The sequence below is a fragment of the Taudactylus pleione genome, unplaced genomic scaffold, assembly GCF_031769625.1.
Source record: "Taudactylus pleione unplaced genomic scaffold, aTauple2 ptg000080l, whole genome shotgun sequence".
In the NCBI taxonomy this organism is placed as follows: domain Eukaryota; kingdom Metazoa; phylum Chordata; class Amphibia; order Anura; family Myobatrachidae; genus Taudactylus; species Taudactylus pleione.
This window is the reverse complement of record NW_028284482.1, coordinates 523,996-545,441: the sequence shown is the minus strand read 5'-3', so window position 1 is coordinate 545,441 and position 21,446 is coordinate 523,996. Positions and strand designations below refer to the sequence as shown.

The 21,446-nt window shown below is 41.7% G+C and overlaps 1 protein-coding gene across 1 annotated transcript in view; it reads left to right on the top strand.

Annotated features, from left to right (window-relative positions):
• MRTFA (myocardin related transcription factor A) overlaps positions 1 to 21,446 on the top strand; it is a 160,756-nt gene that overhangs the window by 65,448 nt on the left and 73,862 nt on the right. Inside the window, exon 7 of the mRNA XM_088467999.1 lies at positions 14,115 to 14,276. Within this exon, the coding sequence (XP_088324125.1) occupies positions 14,115 to 14,276 (162 nt within the window). The remainder of the gene's footprint in view (positions 1 to 14,114; positions 14,277 to 21,446) is intronic.

The window sequence follows — 21,446 nt, the reverse complement described above, 5'->3', positions numbered from 1 at the left end:
GCGAGAATTGCGGGTTTCCAAAAGCTTATGATAGTCATCTTTGGACATGGTCAGCTTATGAGAAGTCTCCAGAGATTTGATTTGTTGTAAAAGGACTGCAACCTGTGCAGACTTTTGTTTTTTAATATATGAGCCCAATTGAATAAGCTTGCCGCGGATGACGCATTTGTGCGCCTCCCAAATTGATATTAGTGAAACTTCTGGGGTCACATTATGAGCAATGTATTCAGATAGAGCTGCATCAAGTTCAGCTTTACAGTAGTCATGCATAAGAGACACATTAAGTCGCCATGTCCATTGCCTAGAAAAAAAATACGGGATAATCAGAGTCAGGGAAACAGGGGCGTGATCCGAGCAGGTTATTGGGCCAGTGCCAGTTTCAGCGAGCATGTGGAGATGTCTGACTAATAAATAATATATAGTCTAAGCGAGAGTAAGTGTTATGTGGATGGGAGAAGAAGGTATAGTTACGGCCTGTGGGGTATAAAGTCCTCCATGAGTCTGCCAGCTGGTAATTATGAAACAGTGTCTTAACCTGTTTATATTTAGTGGAACAGTATCTAGGTGCACACCATCAGATGTATCTAGTAGGGGGTCTAATGTCCAGTTGAGATCTCCGCCCAAGAGTGTAATGCCTTTAGTTGAGGAATCAAGCATATCCAGGGAAGATCGAAGAAAGTTATACTGGCCTTGATTGGGGGAATATATATTAATGAATGTGAAGTCTTGGTTATATATGTGACATGTAAGCAGTAGTAGTCTGCCTGGAATCAATCTGTGTATGTGTATCAGAAATAGGGGGTTTGTGTGAGAATAGGATTGCAACACTTTTAGATTTCCAATCAGGGTTATTATTACAATAGGCAGTAGGGTAATGCTTATCACACAGGGACGGGGATCGTGCAGACAGTTTAAACTGGGTTTCTTGGACCAACGCCACATCCACCTGTTTGCCCATAAAGAGCGTAAAAGCGTATAGCGTTTTTCAGGGGTGTTCAGTCCACGGGCATTTATGGAGGAAACTAGAAGTTTAGTAGGAGAAGACATTAGGGAGAGTATAGGAATTTTATAAATCGCAGACCCTGTGAGGTAAGGGAGGAAAAAAGGGGGAGTAAAAAGGAGCAAAGAAATAGTTAAGTACAAACATTAACAAAATTTGCAAGAAGAGCAACATCATCAAGAAAACCCGCTACTGAGACCACGGAACACAAATTATGATCCGAGGGCTCGGTAGTATTGTACATCGCGAGGGGGCATAGGGGGGCGGTATCAACTTGAACCTCCATCATATAACAAAATATAAATTCTAGATAGTGACATCAGAACAAAATAGAACAAGCCTACGTTACTTTATGGGAATAAGCTTCGATAGCTATGTTAAATATATATTAACTAGATATAGGAAACAATATTCTAGAAGATAGATTATAAGTTTATCTCAGGAAGGGAAAGGCTGTAACAGACCATCAGGTATTGTCCTTCTCTGAGCAAGCTGGAGAGGATCTGGGCCGACGTCCAGAATTTCAGACCGGTTGCCAAGAGGTTGAGCGTATAGAAATAGGGGGCAATTCCAACTGTTCCAGAGGCTCCAAATCTCGATTACTGGAAATCCCAGGGAGGAGCAAAAAGAGGGAAGGTCAGATGGTTTGTAGAGGGAGTGTATCTTGCCTGAGAAAGTCACCTGTAGATGGAATGGGAAACCCCATCTGTACTTTAGTTGGCGTTTCCGTAATTCGTCAGTCAGAGGGCGGAGCACTCAGTGTTTTTGCAACGTGTGCCAGGACAGATCTTGATAAATATGAATGACTTTGCCGTTGAAGTCAATTCCATCCAGTTGTCTAGCCTTCTGCATGATTTCTTCCTTTTGGGAACAATAGTGGAATCGACAAATTACATCTCTAGGCCAGTCTGAGGGGGAGCCTCGAGGGCGCAGGGCTCTATGAGCTCTATCGAATCGTATTCTGTTATTTGGATCACTGCCAAGGATCTCATTGAAAATCTTCGTTAGAGCGTCGGCTAAGTTAGAAGGAAGGACATCCTCACGCCAGCCTCTGATACGCATGTTATTTCTTCGGCCATGGTTGTCCAAGTCCACGACCTTGGCCTTTAGAGACAGCAATTCTGTTGATTGAAGAGACACTATTTTAACCAGTTTAGATAGGGTAGTGTACGTGTTATCCCGACTGTCTTCCAGGGAAGTAAGACTGTCTGACAGTATGGAAAGGTCCTGCTTAACAGAGGCCATTTTGTATGTCATGTTTAGTCAGAAGGGTCTTTACATAGGACAAGAGTTCTTGTGGCTTGTTGCCCAACGTAGCGGGAGGAAGGGATGACAAATCTTCCATGGATGAAGGGTTAGGAGAGTTTGAGTGGACTGGAGATCATTTGTTAGAAAAAAAAAAAAAAAGAATGATGCATGCATGGGGAGATTCGTGATGCATGCATCTGTCTTTAATAAAATAAACACAGATGCAGGGATGGTTCAGTGAGAACCATCCGTGCATCTGTGAAAGAAGAAGAAAAAATTTTTTTTTTTTAAGAAACGGCTTGCCCCGTCCCCCAAAGAGCAACCAGCCCCGTGCTTTTAGTGACCTAGTGCTGGTTGTGCAACATACGGGGGACAAACGACGTAGGGGTCGCCCGTATGTAAGCACAACCAGCCCTCGTTGCTAAAATACGGAGGACAAACGACGTAGGGGTCCCCCGTATTCTGCACAACCAGCACTGTGCTCTGATCCGGTTCTGGAAATACAGGGGAAAAAAAATGCGTATGGTCCCCCTGTATTTTCCAGAACCAGCACCGGACTTTTTCTAGTGGGCGCCTGATACCACAGCCAGGGGGGCCCTTTCACCGGGCCTCCCGGCTGAAGCATCAACCCTGAACGCTAGTCAGCCCAGGCTGGGGATCCCTGGGGACCCCCAATAAAGGGGTCCCCCCTCCAGGGCACCCCAGGCCTAGGCTGATTACTCCGGCATCCCTGGGGCGGCGGGTTCCGGGTTGAGAATGTATATGTGTAGTGTAAAAAAAGAAGTGAAATCATTGTCTTTACGAGTAGAACTGCAGGTCCCACGCTATATTTTTTTTTTTTAAACACTTTTATTTTTTCTTACAGATGCACGGATAGTTCTCACTGAACCATCCCTGCATCTGTGTATTTCTACTTCAGGATCCATAGAAGGTCCACAGGGTGACCTTGTGGTATAGGTGATGCAGAGTCATCCGGGCACCTTACGCAGTAAATTCTTCTCCCAGGATGCAACTGGTTTCCCTCTATACCCCGCCCCCGGGCCGAAGGCTCCTCAGTTTCGTTGGGTGCCCGGCCGGAGTCTGTCACTGAACACGCAGTGGGGCTGTTGCTAAACTGCCCCTGAAATTTGAAGATTCTTCTAGTGCGGCGGCACGGACAGTCCAGTGGAAGTTCGCACTGCCGCATCATCAGCCCGCTGACGCCGGTACTGTACACTGGGGATCTCGGCGGGCCTCTGGGGTCTTGGGTAGCAGAGACTCTGGAGGATCCCTAGACTGCGGCTGGATCTTACGGGGCAGCAGGTAAGCAACATGCGCCGCGGTGGTGCGTGCCGAATCAGTCTTTTTTCCTCCAGGGCTGGGGACTCCCTGGGGTTGACAGCATGTGGAACCAGGCACCTTCGCTTCCACAAAGCCACCTGGAACGGTGGGTTGGAGTTGGCGGGAACGCTCCAGCATCGTAGGGGTTAAATGCTGGCCAAGGGAGGCAGCCTTCCCTGTCTAACAGCCGGCTCCTCCCCGCTATACAGTGCGCCTTTCCACTGCGGTCTGGCTAAACTGTGACAGCTTCCGGCTCCACCCACCATGAGGTCTCCTGGCTGCGTGTCGCAGATCTCAGCGGGTGGTGAGGAGTATGGGTCCCCCTACATACCTCTCCTCCTGTTGGTGGTCAGTGTATGTAGCACTTTGTCCTACTAGCCGCTAAGTCTCTGTAGTTGACCAGTAAGTGCCATTAATTACAGGTGGTGTTCTGCATGTGTCTGCGACTGTATGCTAATTTTTTGGTATCCCTGCACTTAGTCTGCTATTCTGAGCCATAGCTCTGGTGTTGTATGGGTGTGACCTTATTATACAGTCACATCTATTGAGTGGTATCCTCTTCACTATGACTGGCAGTGAGAGTGATATAGAAAAAACAAGAGTTTCAAGCGCTACTTCGTCTAGAGTATCTGGAATGACGTCTTAATGTCAGACTTCAAAACACTTATTATACAGCGATATCTGAACAGGAAAAAATTGAATCCATAGAAAAACACAGTAAAGGTGATGGTATTAAAGTAGTTTCTTTTCAGAATTTTTCCTCCCAAGTGTTCCTCGAAGAGAAGAAAATAGGATGTTGGAATAATATCAAACAATATAAGTAGCTGGCATTATTCCTACTTACATTAAAGTTTTGATGATAATGATCCTCTTATTCTTCTCTTAGGTGAAATTCTCCCACAGATATTATAAGTCTTTGTTCCACTCACGTATTCTTCCGAAAAATGTACAAAAGGGAAAAGCCCATAGTGTAATACTGAAAAATGTATTGATACATAAGAAAAAACATAAAATGGACGCGTACCGAAAATGGCCTTCCCAAGGCAGGATAAGTTCACATATGATGGTAAGACAAGCGCCCGGGTTCAGAACCACCTTGCCAATAGTACCTCACAGTCTCGTTTTGAAAGTCCACAAATGGTCGCTCCTTGCACCCCTCTCTGGCCACTAACGTGTTTCTCAAAGTGTGACCAGATAATGTCAGTCCAGAGTTTAAATAGCCCTAATAGTAGCTCCACCCCCAACCGTGGTTCAATCATTGGATCAAAAACATGTATAAATCATAAATCTAGATTACTTCAAGCTCTTAATGTAATACAAATCATTACATTTATCCCCTATAATCTTATAACCATGATACGAAGTAATATATAAAAGAAATATAGAAAATCCAAGGCATATTTGTAATGTGCAAACAATGTGATTCAACCAATAACAAATAATCAAATACCTGCCCACCTTTTTAATAGGTTGTAGCTTTATTTTGGCGTATTTCCCAAAAAACGGACGGCACCTTACCGCTCTCGTCATAACGCGCGTACACTTCCGGTTTGACGATCACACCGGATGTGTTATCATGTGTTCTCATTTGGCACTTGATGGCCTCCTGTCTATTTACTTCCGGCTAGTCGCGTCATACGTTCCAGGTGGTTGCACCAGAAATGATATGCTTGCGTGCCGACGTGGGATGCATGTTGTGTAAACAAACACACTACTATCCAAATAGTCATGGCTAATCTCGTCATTCAAGATGCGCCGAGTGGCTGCGCCAGAAATAAATATGCTTACATACAGGCTTGGAACGCATATTTTGTAAACAAACACACTTTTACATAAATAGATTAAACAATAGAAGTAAAATACTATAATATAAGTAAAATAAATATAATTATATAATCTTGATAAAAAATATATAGTATATAATGTATAGATAAAAAGGAGTAAAAGAAAGAGGGACTACCATAATGAACCTTAATGCGGAAAAATGAATAAATAGTTGGATGATGAACTAATGAATACTAAATGAACCTATTCTATGGGATTGTAAATCTAGGTCAAATATCTAAAAACAGTTGATTTATAAGAACCATTTGATTTCAAAATCACAATTTAATCCTTGTGGTTCTAAAGTTTTTAATTCATAAATTAGTTTCATCTTTTCCTTCTCACTTCCCTTAATCCTCCAGTTCCCTTCCACTTTCTTTATCCCCGTAATCTATTTAATTCCTGACAAAGAACAGTCGTGTTTTTCTTTAATGTGTTGCGAAAGAGAATGTTTATCGAAACCCTTTTTAATATTACGGAGGTGCTCAGACCATCTTTCTTTCAATTTTCTGGAAGTCTTGCCAACATATTGTTGACCACACTTACATTCCATAACATAGATACAATTAGTACTATTACAGGTCATAAACTCTCGTATTTTGTAGGGTTTTTTGGTAGAATTTGACATGACCACTTCCATCTTACTGGATTGTTTTGTGTAAGAAGTGCATACAATGCATGACCCACATCTGTGGAAGCCTACTGTTTTGATACGTCCTGTTTTTTTCTCAGGTATAGCGCTTTTAACCACATGGTTCTTAATATTACGTGCTTTCTTATAGATAAAACAGGGTACAGGTGGAATATGATCTTTAAGGATAGGATCCTGAGCTAAAATGTACCAGTGTTTTTTAAAAACTTGTTCTATATTCCGATATTGATTATTAAAAATGGTGATAAACGGCAGACATGGTTTATTTGTTTGTTTCAAGGTATTATTCTTATAAACTAAAAGTTGATATTGGGGTATAGTTTTTAACTCTTCAATTTTAGAGTTCATCCTCTCTCCGTCATAACCTTTAGATGTAAATTTAGATTTTAATTCATCTGCTTGTTCTTTAAATATATTTTCATTAGTACAATTACGACGGATATGTTGAATTGACCTTTCGGAATATTCTCAAGCCAACGTGGATGATGACTGTAGGTTTACTGTCATTTTTCGTATACAGCATATTATCTTTATAGATTAAAAGGTCTAAAAAGTAACTTCTTGCATACTAATATTATATGTTAAAATAATAAAATCGTTTATATTCAATGATTCACAAAAAAAAGTCTAAAAAAGTCAGTGAGCGTGATATGCCTAATTTGGCTCCTACTAGACTGCTCTGTAAGAAATGTACAGCGGTTTTAGGGGCAGGGGACATAGTCTCTGAGGAGTTATGTTTGTTTGCGGTGTTATAGGTCCCTCTGCGACTTCTGCCGCTTAGCAGGAGCCGCCATGGCGGGGCGTTTGGCAGGCCCTCCTGTGTTTCCCCAGTTCGGTCTTCCAACAGCAGCATCTTTTTCCAGTGTAGAACTTGCTGCGCGGGGGGGGGTGAGGGTTAGGGGCTCTCAGGGGAGATGACTTAGACACCCCCCCCCTCGGGAGACTTAGGGTTAGGCTGCGGGGAAAGGGGGGTTAGGTTTAGGTACCTGGGGGGGAGGTTAGGCACCCCTAAAGGAGGGTTAGGGGGGGGGATTAGGTTAGTTATACTTACCCTAAGAGCGATCAGGATTTCCTTCTCTATCGAGCTGTGGCCAGCGGTAAATCATACTGATTCCCTCTGGGGTACGCCCTCTTCTTCCACAGAAGGCCTCTCCATCAATCCTTTTGCACAGGACTTCCGAAAAACTCGGACAAGGCTTTGGCTATTCAAGAAGTGGTACAATCCATGCTGCAGGCAAGGATCATTGTACCGGTCCCGTTGTCACAAACGGGAATTATTCTAGCTTTTTTTCTAGTCCAGAAACCAAACGGTGCTTACCATCCGATTCTCAATCTCAGCTCCAAGAACAAATTCCTCAGGGTACCCAGGTTCAGGATGGAAACCCTACGCTCAGTTGTACTGGCTATGGAACCTGGGGATTTTATGGTATCCCTGGATATTCAGGATGCATACCTGCATATTCCGATTGTTTCAGCTCACCAGTGTTTTTTCAGGTTTGCTGTGCCACAACAACATTTCCAGTTTCGGGCTCTGCCGTTTGGCCTTGCCACTGCACCTCGGGTGTTTACAAAGGTCATGGCGGTAATGGCAACCCATATGCAGCTGCAGGGGATCTGCCTGTTACCTTACCTAGACAACCTCTTGCTACTAGCAGGGTCCGCAGAGGTGCTTCACCACCACCACCTGCAGCTAACGATATTTGTGCTCCAGGTACACGGGTTGTTGATAAATCGAAAGAAGTACTCACTGATTCCGTCTCAAAGGATGCTCCATCTGGGAGCCCTGTTGGATTCACAACAGCAAAGGATTTTTCTGACAGCAGAAAAAATCTCCACTTTGCAGACGCGTGTACGCAGGTGCCGTCACAATCACCGAGTGTCAGTCCATTCAGCTATGCAGTTACTGGGATCCATGGTGTTGACATTCGATATGGTGGAGTATGCCCAGTTTCATTCTCGGCCTCTGCAACAATCAATCCTCTCCAAGTGGGACGGATTTCCCCATCATATACGGACTCAAATGATGGTGCTCTCTCCGGAGGTATGCCCATCTCTGACTTGGTGCCTTTAGACGATCCTCACCAGGGGGCATCCCTTTTGGAACTCCTGACTGGGTCCTTCTGACAACGGATGCCAGTCTTCGGGGGTTGGGGCGCAGTTACAGGTCCACACACCTTTCAGGGAAGGTGGACCGGTGAGGAATCTGCGCTTCCAATTAACATATTGGAACTTCGCGCATGCCTCAGGGCCCTACTACAGCTTGGCTGCTGCTTCACGGAAAGCCCGTGCAAGTGCATTTAGACAACGCCATAACTGTGGCTTACCAAAACCATCAAGGAGGAACTCGAAGTCAGGTGGCAATGACAGAGGTATCACGCATTCTGACATGGGCGGAAGGCCATTTAACAGCCACATTGGCGGTGTACATTCCAGGAGTGCTGAATTGGGATGCTGACTTCCTCAGCCGTCACAACGTGCATGCAGGGGAATGATCTCTTCACCAAGAAGTGTTTCAGCTCCTAGTGGACAGGTGGGGCCTTTCAGACGTGGACCTCATGGCCTCTCGACTAAATCACAAGCTGCCTCAGTACGGGTCCAGGACAAAAGACGCCAGTGCCCTCTTGGTGGACGCTCTGTCAGTCAAGTGGACTTTCCGGTTTGTGTACCTGTTTCCTCCAGTCTCCCTTTTTCCTCGAGTAATTCGGAAGATCAAACGAGGGAGGCACGGTCCTGCTGGTTGCCCCCATCGTCCATAGTACTCAGATCTTCGGAGTCTCTCCATCGACACTCTGTGGCTGTTCCGTTAATGTCCGGACCTGTTGCCTCTACCCAGATCTGGGTCGTCGCTCTTGAGACATCCCTTTTAAGGTGCAAGGGTTTTTCCGGCTCTGTGGTTAACACCATGCTCAGAGCACGTAAACCTGCTTCTGCTAGAATTTACCACAGGGTATGGCATACCTATTTTGAGTGGTGTCGTCCACAAAGTTATGACCCCAGGTGTTTAGGATATCCAGAGTGTTTGCTTTTCTGCAGGTGGGTTTGGACCTTGCTCTCCGCCTTGCTACACTGAAGGTCCATATCTCGGCCCTCTGTGTGGTTCCAGCGAAGGATTGCTCCTCTTCCTGACATCCGCACCTTTCTGCAGGGGGTCGTTCGTATCTAGCCTCCCTTTGTCCCTCCTGTAGCATTGAACCACTGAGCTTGGTGGATCTCAAATGGCTTTCTGCCAAGACTTTTTTTTTTTTTCTTCTGGCCATTGCTTCCACCAGAAGAGTTTCTGATTTGGGGGTTCTCTCTTGTCATTCCCATTTTTAATTTTTCACAGGGACAGGGCAGAGCTTCGAACTCGCCCTTGGGTTCCTTCCTAAGGTAGTTTCTAGTTTCCACATTAATGAAGAAATTATTGTGCCGGCTTTTAATTCCCCAGACCTCTCGGCAGGGGAGGCCTCATTGGAGGTGGTAAACACCCTCAAGATTTATGTGGATCGTACCAGTTCCTTTCGGAAATCAGACTCCTTGTTGTTTATCGTTTCCACAAGAGAGGATGGCCAGCCAATAAACAAACTTTGGCTAGATGGCTTCGAATGACTATCTCTGAGGCTTACATTCATGAGGCCTTTCCAGTCCCACCCTCTGTTACTGCTCATTCTACTCTGTCTGTGGGCCCTTCGTGGGCAGCTCGTCGTGGTGCCTCAGCTGTACAGCTTTGTAAGACGGCCACGTGGTCTTCTATTCAGACCTTTTTGAGGTATTACTCTTTTGATACCTTTTACCTTTGCCACTCAGGATGCTTCCTTCGGGCGGCGGATTTTCCTTTCTTCACAGGAGCGTCCCTGCCCCTGAGGATACTGCTTTGGGATTCCCCAAGGTCACCATGTGGACCTTCTATGGATACTGAAGTAGAAAGTAGAGCTATGGTAAGAACTTACCCTCGTTATCTCTTTTTCTATAAGGTCCATAGGGTCCACAGGGCACCTGACCTGACACATCTTTGCTTCAGTTGGGCTTGGCTCTGATCACCGGTTTTCCGTCCTCTTCTGTGTGAGAATGTGATTCTAGTGTGTTCCAGACTTTCTTCTCTCTCTGTTATCCTCCTCCGGCCTTTGGCTTGCTACGTAACTGAGGTGCTTCCGGCCCGGGGGGGGGGGGGTATAGAGGGAGTCCCGTTGCATCCTGGGAGAAGAATTTACTGCGTAAGGTGCCCGGTTGACTCTGTATCACCTATACCCCAAGGTCACCCTGTGGACCATATGGACCTCGAAGAAATAGCGATAACAAGGGTAGGTTCTTACCATATCTCTACTTATTTTTTTTAAAGACAGATGCATGCATCACGGATCTCCCGCACCTGTCCGTGCATCAGTCTTTCTTTTTTTAACAAATGACGCCGGTTGGACACATGATGCATCGCATGCGCAAATACACGGTACGATCGGCTCACGATCGATAATATGGGCTGCACATCTGATCATACATTTTAAGAGCTGCGGGAGCATGCAACGGATAGTATTCTTGCCTAAATCTACACGATTTTCACACGATTGCCCGATTTGCGACGCGTCGTACAATTAATCGGCCCGAAATTGCACTAGTGTATGGCCAGCTCAAATAGCCTAACACTAAAACTCATAAGGGATGTGTACATACTTTTGACATTGTAGTGTATTTTTAGCTATTTTTATACTACCCTTTTTAATTGTATTCTTATTTTAATAAAACTTCTGCCAACTTTAAACCTTTTAATGTATTTGCACTGTATCTCTATTATGTTTGTTTTATTTTCCTGCAGGGTATTAAAACATTTTAATATTCATATTTTATCATATAGTAAATTTTATCAACATTTTCATACTAGAAACAGTCACTAGGGTTCATAACAATTTCTATACCGAAGAACACTTATTCTGTAAAAGGGTATTCATTCATTTTGAATGATTAGGATACCAACTACAACAGCTGTCTCTCCATTTTTGGGCCAAAAGTAATAGGGAGAGAGTTTACAAAATTGGATAGTTTTCTCACACTTTTTAAACTCTGCCAATGTAATAGAGTCCGAAAACATACAAACTCGCATGTTTTCAGACTCTATAAACTCTCACGATTTAGGGGGGGATTTATCAATGCTGGGAGAGAGATAAAATTGTGAAAGATAAAGTATTAACTAATCAGCTTTCAATTTATTTTTTGCAGACTGTTTAAAAAATGATAGTTAGGAGCTGATTGGTAATTTGTTACAATTTATCTCTCTCCTAGCATTGATAAATAGCCCCCTTGAGCTCTCATCCAGATGTTTTCACATTTTGAAGATGCAACTTGCAATAGTGTGAGAGTTTACTGCTAAACTCTCAAATTTTCTAAACTCACCCCATTACATTTGGATATTGGGTTTGTTAATTAGGTGGTACCTGGAACAGTCACACACTCACTTCCAGCACTCCTGACATGCTTAGATTATAACACATAAAGAGGCAAGTGGATGAAGGTGTTATGTAACAATCTCTGAAAAGTGTGTGTATATGTGTATATATATGACCTAGGGATCATAGTAACAATGTTATTTTAAATGTTGGTAGTCTATTTACTGATATATTTTGTGGAAAAAATGTCCAATTCTTAAGTCCGTTAAAGATAATCTTTAACTCTAACTATCTCAGTTTCTTCTAAATAACATAACACTCCACTCACATCTTCAAATGTGCAATTCCAAAAAATTCTTCAACTTGAGACTGCTTAGCCTGAAAGCTGGGTCTTTTCTGAGGTCATTGGAATCTAGCCAGCATTTATCCCAGTTTAACAGAGATATCACAAATGTAATTTCTGTGTATTAAAAATAATATACCAAGTTTAAAACATTGAGCTTTATGAAAACAAACAATTTGTGCATATAAATGGCTTTTGAATGATTGTTTTAAAATGTATATTCACTGTAAATACAGAAGAAAATGCTATGTATAAAATGTTTGCTTAATTGCCTATGTTAAGCCGCTTACACACTAGACGATATTTATGGACAATAACGATAGAGTTCAACGATATATCATTCATATCGTCCAGTGTGTATGCAGTGAATGATCAACGGCGCGCGCTTCCGTGGGTATTTAACGATATCCCCAGTCGGCTGAACAAGCAGCTCAATCTGGGAATATCGATGACGATGCCATGCTGCCGAATGCAGCCTTCCATGCTCCCCCCTGCCATTGTTCGTCGTGCCCGACATCGGCAAGTGTGTATGAGCCTTAAGAGAGGTTTGCTTTTCTCTGTTTTAGCTAAATCAACTGCTGATAACAATTGTCGTCATGTTAACATAAAATTGGTGTAACAAAACATTGGTGTAAACTCTGATCCTCTCCCACCAGTGTCAAGCCACATACACACTACGCGATTTTGTATGAACGATACAGACGATAACAATATCGTTCAACGATATATATTTCGTTCAGTGTATATGCAGTGAACGACCAACGATGCACGCTCCCGTGGGTTGTTAACAATGTCTCCTGTTGTCCATACGTGCAGGCCAATTTGACGATATCGTCAAGAATTGCCTGTTTAGAGATGTGGCAGGATGACTTCACTGAAAGATATCTATAAGTGTGTACAACCAATATAGTTTGTCCTGCACTACAGAAAGTTCAAGGGAAATCTTTCACCAATATCATTCATACAGCACATCGTCTAGTGTGTATGAGCCTTCAGAGATGTAACTTCTAGAGAGAGTTCCGCCATAACACACGTCTACAGTCTCCGAACACTTCTGTTATTTCCTATACTTACTCAAAGGTATGCTGTCAAAAAGTCAACCTTCACAATGTTGATACCAAAAAGTCTACATTCACAATGTCGACACTATGTCAGTGTCAACATTGTGAAGGTTGACAGTCAGAATTTCGACACCCGATGTTACTGCTAAGATTAGATTAGGCTTAAGGCGCATATCCACTACACGATATAAATGGACAATTGAACGATATCAACAATGTAATCGTTCATTAATCGTGCAGTGCGCTGGTCGTCGGGAGCTGTCATCTGCTGAACAAACTGCCCAACCTGACAATATCATCAGGTTGTGCATGTTCGGGGATGAGGGAGGGTGCCTGCACTGAACGACATATTCATTGTGGGCACAATATAATGAACGATATGTTGTTATCGTACAGTCGTTCATTAGTCGTGTAGTGGATATGCGCCTTTAGGCTGCGGTTACTATGTAAACTCGAAATTGCATGGTCGACATGTCAAGTGTCAACATTATGGTAGTGTTAACATTTGACATGTCGACATTCTGAATGGAAAATATAACACCTCGTGATGAAAACAGACACTCCTGAAAACCAACCAATAACAACCTTATCATGATCAGTTTGTACAGTATAGATTGTTTGAACTGTCTCCCAAATAATCCAATCTCTACTATGGTAACTTGCTAGTAAGTGGTCAATCAGACAGTTTTGCATCAGACCAGACTGGATGGCATGACTGAAATCTTTACAAAGTCTATTACATTACTTAACTGTCTGGTCATATAGCTTGTATAACTGTTACTCCAGAGGTTACTTTTTTTTTTTTTTTAACACACTTCCTTTGCTCTCTTAAGAATACAAGACCCGGGTTCAAGACGATGATCTATAACTTAACACATTAGTGCTTTCATATTGCCAGTATATCTGCCCTGCATCATTTACTTAATGTCAGAAATTTCTAACTAACACCATGCATATGGACTTTGACAACAATCTATATGATACAGCGAATAAAGGCAGTACTTGTATAGTACATTGCTTTTTTGCCACTTTTGCTATATGTCCATAACACTCAGCAATAATGTTACAGATACCAGACAGTTACAGGTACATATTGCCATCTGTATCTTGGAAATAAGATAGGTGGGGGATTGTATTTGATGCAGTAATGTTTAGACTATCAGGAATGTGATGGTAATCTAGATCTATTGGATTTAACGTTTCATATTTGACTAACTTCGGTTTTGTTGTTAGTACAACATGTTTCGCAATGTCTGGTTACCACTAAACTGTCCTAAAAGTTCTAATATTATGTTACTACTCCATACAGAGACCTCAGCTGAGCCTTCTCTCCAAGCAAAACAGCTAAAACTTAAAAGAGCACGTCTTGCAGATGATTTAAATGAAAAGATCTCCCAGCGGCCCGGTCCTATGGAACTGGTGGTAAAGAATATACTTCCTGTGGAAACCAGCCTAAAAGAGGTCATAATTGGTGAGCAAATTTTTCTTCATTCCTAAGGCTTTTCAAACCTGTGTACTTGATACATGGAAGGGTGCTTTATTTTGTCATATTGCATGTATATTCACCTCAGGACCATAAGACCATGCAACACACCAAGGTAGAGCAAAACTTAGATCGGCGAAAAGTACTGTCTGATTTGGGGAAATCAGCCTGTCACCTCCCAAAAGATGCACTGACATGGGGGATCACTATGGATACCCCTGAATAGCCCTGCTGAAGGTATTTGGGGTGCTTTAATGCTTGAATTGGTGCTATTTAGCATCTTTGCACAAGTGGTGAAGAATAGCATTTAGCTGTTTTATTTTGGATAAATAAGTAGTCCCTGTAAATTTGGGTTACATGAAAATGGGTGTAAGCATGGTTAAAAATCGCTAAAGTGCATTTTTAATAATCCTAAAAACACACCTTTAGCAAGCAATCAAAAAAACTGGTTGGGCATGCTTGGGGGGACCCCCTGGAGTTGATTTTGCTAGTTTTTAAGTTTGTCCCCCAACTTTGATTTTTTTTTTTGCCCCCAAAACGAAAGTACTTTTAGGGATCTTCCAAAGTATTTTTAACTTTACTTTGACACAGTTTACCTTTGGGGGACTGCTGCAGGGGTGTTCCCGCAACTTTGCACCCCAAACCCCCAATTCTGCACTTTTTTCCGCCTCCTTTCAGAGGCGAATCTTGTCCTCTGGTTACAAGGCGCAGACTTTTCGCCGGCAATTGAATACAGCCCTATGTTAGATTGGGTGTCTAGCGGTGAGTCAGGAGAGATTGGGGAAGGGCCCAGGTAAATCCATTATGATGCTGTGAATGTTTTACTTAAACATATTAACAAAACCATGGAGGTAGACCGCATACCAGTCCTGGTTTTTCTAGGATGCCCTCTCTGAGGATCATCAAAAAGATAGTTTGTTTTAGTACATGGAGTTACTAAAGATTCCTTTAATTTAAAAAAAAAGGAACTAATGGACCGGCTTTAGTTTAATCCTAACTGTATCCTTTTCAGGATACTGAAACTTCTAAGTACTGTACTGTGTCTTCAATTGATGCTGCTGTAGCTAGTGTCAGCTAAGACCATAATTCCAGAAGAAGATAGAGACCCACTAAATAGAAAGCAACTTTAAGGAACTTCATGTTTCCTCGTGAACCTTACTTTTAGTCTTGTGGGGCTATGGCTTCAGTCTCTGTACCATGAGTATGGGCAGACACCCTACGTAAGGATACGCTAGCAGCTAGACAGACCTTCAGCCACATAATCACTTTAACCACATTTCAGTTTGTTGGAGACTGTTTTGATGAAATACTGGATTCGGTTATTATTAAGAAAGTAATTTGAGGTAAATTCCGTCATTTGCCACATGACAGGCAAACTAGTCGTTTACATTCATTTTCTCAATGGCGTTTCAGAGACTCTTAAAACGCTCGACTGGGGTAGCAGTAATTTCAGTAGTTTGGTGGTACCCTGCAACTAAGCAGCCTTTTTTTTTTTTTTCATTAAAGGAAAATAAGCCTAGGCCAAATGCCTCACAATTACTTTTTTTTTCTTTTTCTCCCTCCATACCGTCCTGTGTGTGGCAAAACTTGAAAGGATGTGGTGATGTGGATGCTCACCATTCAAGATTTAGGTTTGCAACATAATTTACAGAGGGTACAAAATCAAATTTCACTCTGTACAAATATCTTTGTGGGCTTCCGAGTCCTCTTCTCAACACTTTGAACCGGAGTCATTGTTTCTTCATTACAATCAATGGTCCTGAATCTGTGCTGTGCACAATATCGATGAAATTGTGGATGAATGCTGCATTTTTTTTGCAAACAGCATGCGTTGTGGCTGCTTCTCGCTGAATGGGCATTACTGGAAGGCAACAGGGTGTTTGCACGGAGAACAAACATTCCATTGGTGTTTTTGGCCATGTATGGTAGACAGAGTTGTGAGATCTCCTGCAGCACGGATGGGGTTGGTACAAATCCTGATTATATTGATAGTGGATACTCTCTTAAGCAAAAGACCGGCAGTGGTGCAGTCACATAGATGCATCTGGCTCAGAATACAGGTAGATGTTTGCATAAGATTGCCGATTGTGGAGATAGGCTAGAATTGTCGTTACGTTACCTTATGTCAGAGGCACAGGAAAAATAATTTCTTCCTGCAGCACATGCACCAGTTTCTATTCCAAGCTTTCCTTGTAGTAAAAACATCAGGGTATTTCCAGGCCGTATTCTGTCTGAGATGGCACAATCAATTCCTTTACTTATAGAAGTGGCACCAGGAGTGTGCTTGTGTGTTAGGAAATGTCTGTAAGCTCCAATGGGACAGGGATTGATGTGAATAACAACATGTTCTCTGTACAGCGCTACCTAATTGGTAGCATTATATAAATAAACAATGATAGTTACAGGAGAATCTGTCCATCCCGCTTCCAAGACTACACAATGGCAATCTTGATCCATCTTGCAAGAGTATGTTTAAACGACTCATGTCCTTGACGAGGTCCAATTGGAAGGACAAAAAGTAATGTATTAAAAGATTTATATTACTATTTTACTGTCCCATGCATCATGGCTACTATGGAGTTTGAAAAAGAAATAGAGAATTATTACCATTTATTTTTTGTTGAACTCTTTATGGCTGCTTGATCTTCCCACCCTCTGTTACATATATTACAACAGGTGTGGTATACAAAGTTGACATTTGGAACGTCAACGCCAGAATATCGACATTGTCGAATGTTAACAGTCGACATGAGGAGAATTTGATTTCACATTCACTATGAGTCTAACTCTAACCGCAGCCTAACCCTAATCTAACCTGAACCCTAAAATCTGGTGTTGACATTTCGACAGTATCGACATGTTGAGCAGTCCTAATTGTATGCAGTTAGAATGCCAACATGTTGGATGTCGACATTCTAACTGCATACAATTAGGACAGCTTGGGAAGAGTTTTTAAAATAACCAGTGGAATAAGGAGTCTCATTATATACCATCTGGAGGGTTGTTTATTCGGGTCGGGTACGGGATCCAGCCGGTCAGAATACCGCCAGCGGCATCCTGATGGTGAAAATCTCGATGGATTGTGGTATTTTAACACAAATCCTTTTTTTTTTTTTTTAATCCAATAATTTTTATTACTTTTTAAGTGTACAATAAGTTTACATTATATAAACATTATAACACAATAAAAACAATACAAAAATCCAAAATATAATTGTGTGTATTTTCTCTACGCATCCTCCACATAACATGAATATTGTATACCCTCTTATGCATGATTGTCAATCATCCATTCTATTTTAATACATACATATACGGTAATAACATGTTACATACTAATAATTAAATATTCTTGTATCGTAATGTATATCTTGAAACTAAACATTTAACATGTTGGGCACCACCATCCTTGAACGACAATGTGGAGAATCAAGCCATCTTTCCCAAGTAACGTCAAGTAACGTAATACTTCTGCACTGCGTCTCTAGCGGTATACACATACTTTTCGTGCAGCAGCAACTGCCCCAACCAAAGATAACCATGTTTCCAGGTTTGGCCCAGTAGTTGCCATCCAATCCCTTGCTATGCATACTTTGCCAAGTGTAGAGAGGTTAGTAGTGTATCGTATGGCATATTTGTCTATTGTGTCTGCATCAATCACAGCCAGAATGCATGCCGTAGGAGTAAGAATATCCTGAGGTATACCCGTAGAAACAATCACACGGAATACCCCTTGCCAAAAATAATTTACTAAAGGACCTGACCATATTAGATGCCAAAAGTTCCCCTCGGATGAATTACATTTAGGACAATTTGAGTCCATCCTGCCCCCTATTCTTTATAATACACAGAGTATATATGACACCTGCTCGATTATTAAGTATTGTTTCTGCTGATATCTAACAGACGTGGTAGCAATGCGAGGGCTGGCAAGAGCTGCCCTCCAGTCATTCTCCTCCAATAAACTGATATAATTTTCCCATTGCTGCTTTAAAGATAATAGATCAGACTTATGATGCTTGTTCAATAGATTAGAGTAAATCACAGATATTAAGCGGCTAGAACTAGCAGATTGCAATAAAGTTTTAATGGGAGACTCCTGTATAGACAAAGGAACTGCAGAGAACTGGGCATTGATAGCATGTCTAAGTTGTAGATATCTAAAGAAGAAATGATTGGGGACGTCAAACTCTAGCCGCAATTGATGGAAGGATTTTAGAGTTTCTGCCTGAAATAACTCCAATAAGTTACTACACCCCACTGACCCCAGGCCTCTCCGACCTGAAGGGCAGAGAGCTCCCTAAGACAATTAGCATGAACAAGAGGAGTTTCTGGATCTATGCCCTCCACTTGTAATAGATGTGAGACCAATCTCCAGATAGTGATGGCCTGCCTAATTAAGGGCATATTAACAATATGTATATTATCACTCAATAGTAGTCGCAATGGTGATAAACCTGTCTTGGATTGAGCCATAACAAGGGCAGGTAAGGAATTATCAGTTTTATCATTAATCCATTCCCATAAATGTGTCAATTGTGCAGCAAAATGATAAAATTTAAAAAAGGGTAATGCCAAGCCTCCAGAATCACGAGGTCTAGTTAAAGTATCTAATTTGATCCTGACTCTTTTGTTGGCCCAGAGTAATGAAGATAAAAGGCCATCAATCTGTTCAAAAAATTTCTGAGTGATATACAATGGGGAATGGTATAGATTGTACAGGATGTTAGGTTGGAGAACCATTTTAACAAGATTTACTCTTCCCGTTAATGTTAATGGCAATTTACTCCATATTGGGACTCTAGACTTAAGATATTCAATTTGCGGCAGTATGTTCAGTGGCAGATATTGTTGAGGGGTATTAGAGATTCATATTCCTGAATATTTAAGTGAATCCACCCATTTTAGAGGAAGATTAATAATAGGATCTTTAGTGCAAGTCCCCCTGAAGGGAAGGATACATGATTTATCCCAGTTAATCAGTAACCCAGAGTATTTCCCAAATAAATCAATAACCTCTAAAGCCTTAGGCATAGGGGTATCATACAGCATGATAAAAAGTAATCTATCGTCCGCATACAGCGCAATTTTGTCTGCCCCTGATCCTAACTGAAACTCATGAATACAAACAGGAGAGAGAGAGGGCTCTTTTTCCTGGGGCACTCTTATATAAGTATATGATAAAATATAACTTTTATTATTCTCATTAAAAATTGTATCACTGGAAAGTACTTCGGATGAGAAGTACACGTTTCCTAGGATCATCAAAAAGCACATATAGTTCACATAGACATTGACAAAACACACACAAAACATACATAAGAAAAATTCGGCGAAAATATTGTTTGCCAATAAATAGAGAACAATAGTTCTCATGCAGGGTTTACCTCACATGAAATAAGTATCCATATATTGATACTCTGATCTAACAATATAAAGCATTGAGGTCCGTGTGTTTGTCTGCGAAGTGTGCATGCAGGCAAACACAGATTGTGTATCAAGGGTATAAATAGTTAACTTATTGGCCACCATTAGATATCATCTGAGATCGCAGACATATACCTATATCATTCAATTGGCAAAACAGTCCGAGTGTATGACCTCGGAAGGATACGGTGACATGCACCACTATTACTGCGTGTCTAGCAGAGGCCAAGTTTTGACGTAGATATAACTAGAATTTTTGCCAGGTAGTAGCTTAGTCACCCACAGCACCACAAAGTATGTGTAAATCAAACTTACAAAGAAAATTGAGATGACACCATATAGATGTGCACAATATATCTGTGGTGACTGCTACCAAAAACCAGGGAATTGCATCCCTTCTCATCAGATCCAAATTAGACTGTTTAAGGTATAAAATTGCCTTGTCCCAGAACACCCTTTTAACAGGTCTATATGGCCATAATCATTAAGCTACCATATTCATAGTTTTAAACAGCCATCAGATATGCCAATCATCTGATAAATCATCTAGGGTCACAGACACCTGTAATTACCAATAATTGCCATTTCTTGTTACAACCAAAGTTATTATTGTGTCATATTTATCTATACAGAGTAATGGCACACAACATAGTGAAACAATATACAGGCAAAATAAGGACTCCACAAAGATGATACTTTTACCCTTATAATAAGAGCATGGAGGGAGAGGTGGTCGGCATGTGCACCCGCCTGACCAGATCCGTCTGTCACCACTGCTGTGCCGCTCGGGACGCGCGTTTCGCCTCTGGGGCTTGCTCACCCACGCATAGACAGAGAGACTGCGCTCTCCGTTTAAATGCACACTTCCGGGTATTACTCCCGGTCATGTGTAGTATAGAAGGCCGTCTTCCATTGGTAGGTTGGATCACGTGATATGCCGCATAAGAGAGACCGTCCCCTATTGGTTGGCTCGGTCACATGTTGCTCGCAATTAGGTCATCAGTCTGAACAGTGATCCCCGTACAAATCTCATATATAACAGCGGCCAATAGAGTCAGATAATAGATTTAACCCTTCTCTATCCTGCCATTTTATGCCAGGGGACACATGGTCACAGCCTTATATTAGTATGGAGCGTGATAGGATAACATACATTAGGAGAATATGGCTCCCATACACCTTATATATGATCCTTCCTACTGCTCCCCTACGTGACTACTGTATATTATAGAGATGTCAATCTAAGGAAGCAGAGATTTTCTTTTTCCTTACTTGATTTCCTATCTCTCACATCGTTCTCACATATAGATGCAAAATGACAAATGAATTCTTCATTTATATATAACATTCATACATAGAGCATTGATAGTAAATACTATGGTTTATGTATGGCATCCATTGCGCCGACTAATTAAAACAGATGTAGAGTAAAAATGCAATAAATGAAGTGATAATATACACTTGTGATTATCTAAAGGTCCTGGAGAGGTGCTTTTGGTCTACTCTTTTGCAATGAATATTCAAATGGTTATCATCACTATAGCCCAGCAATACAACAGTCTATACACAAGTATAGATTTTAGATAATCACAAGTGTATATTATCACTTCATTTATTGCTTTTTTACTCTACATCTGTTTTAATTAGTCGGCGCAATGGATGCCATACATAAACCATAGTATTTACTATCAATGCTGTCGAAACCGAATAATTGGGTAAGACAGCATCTGT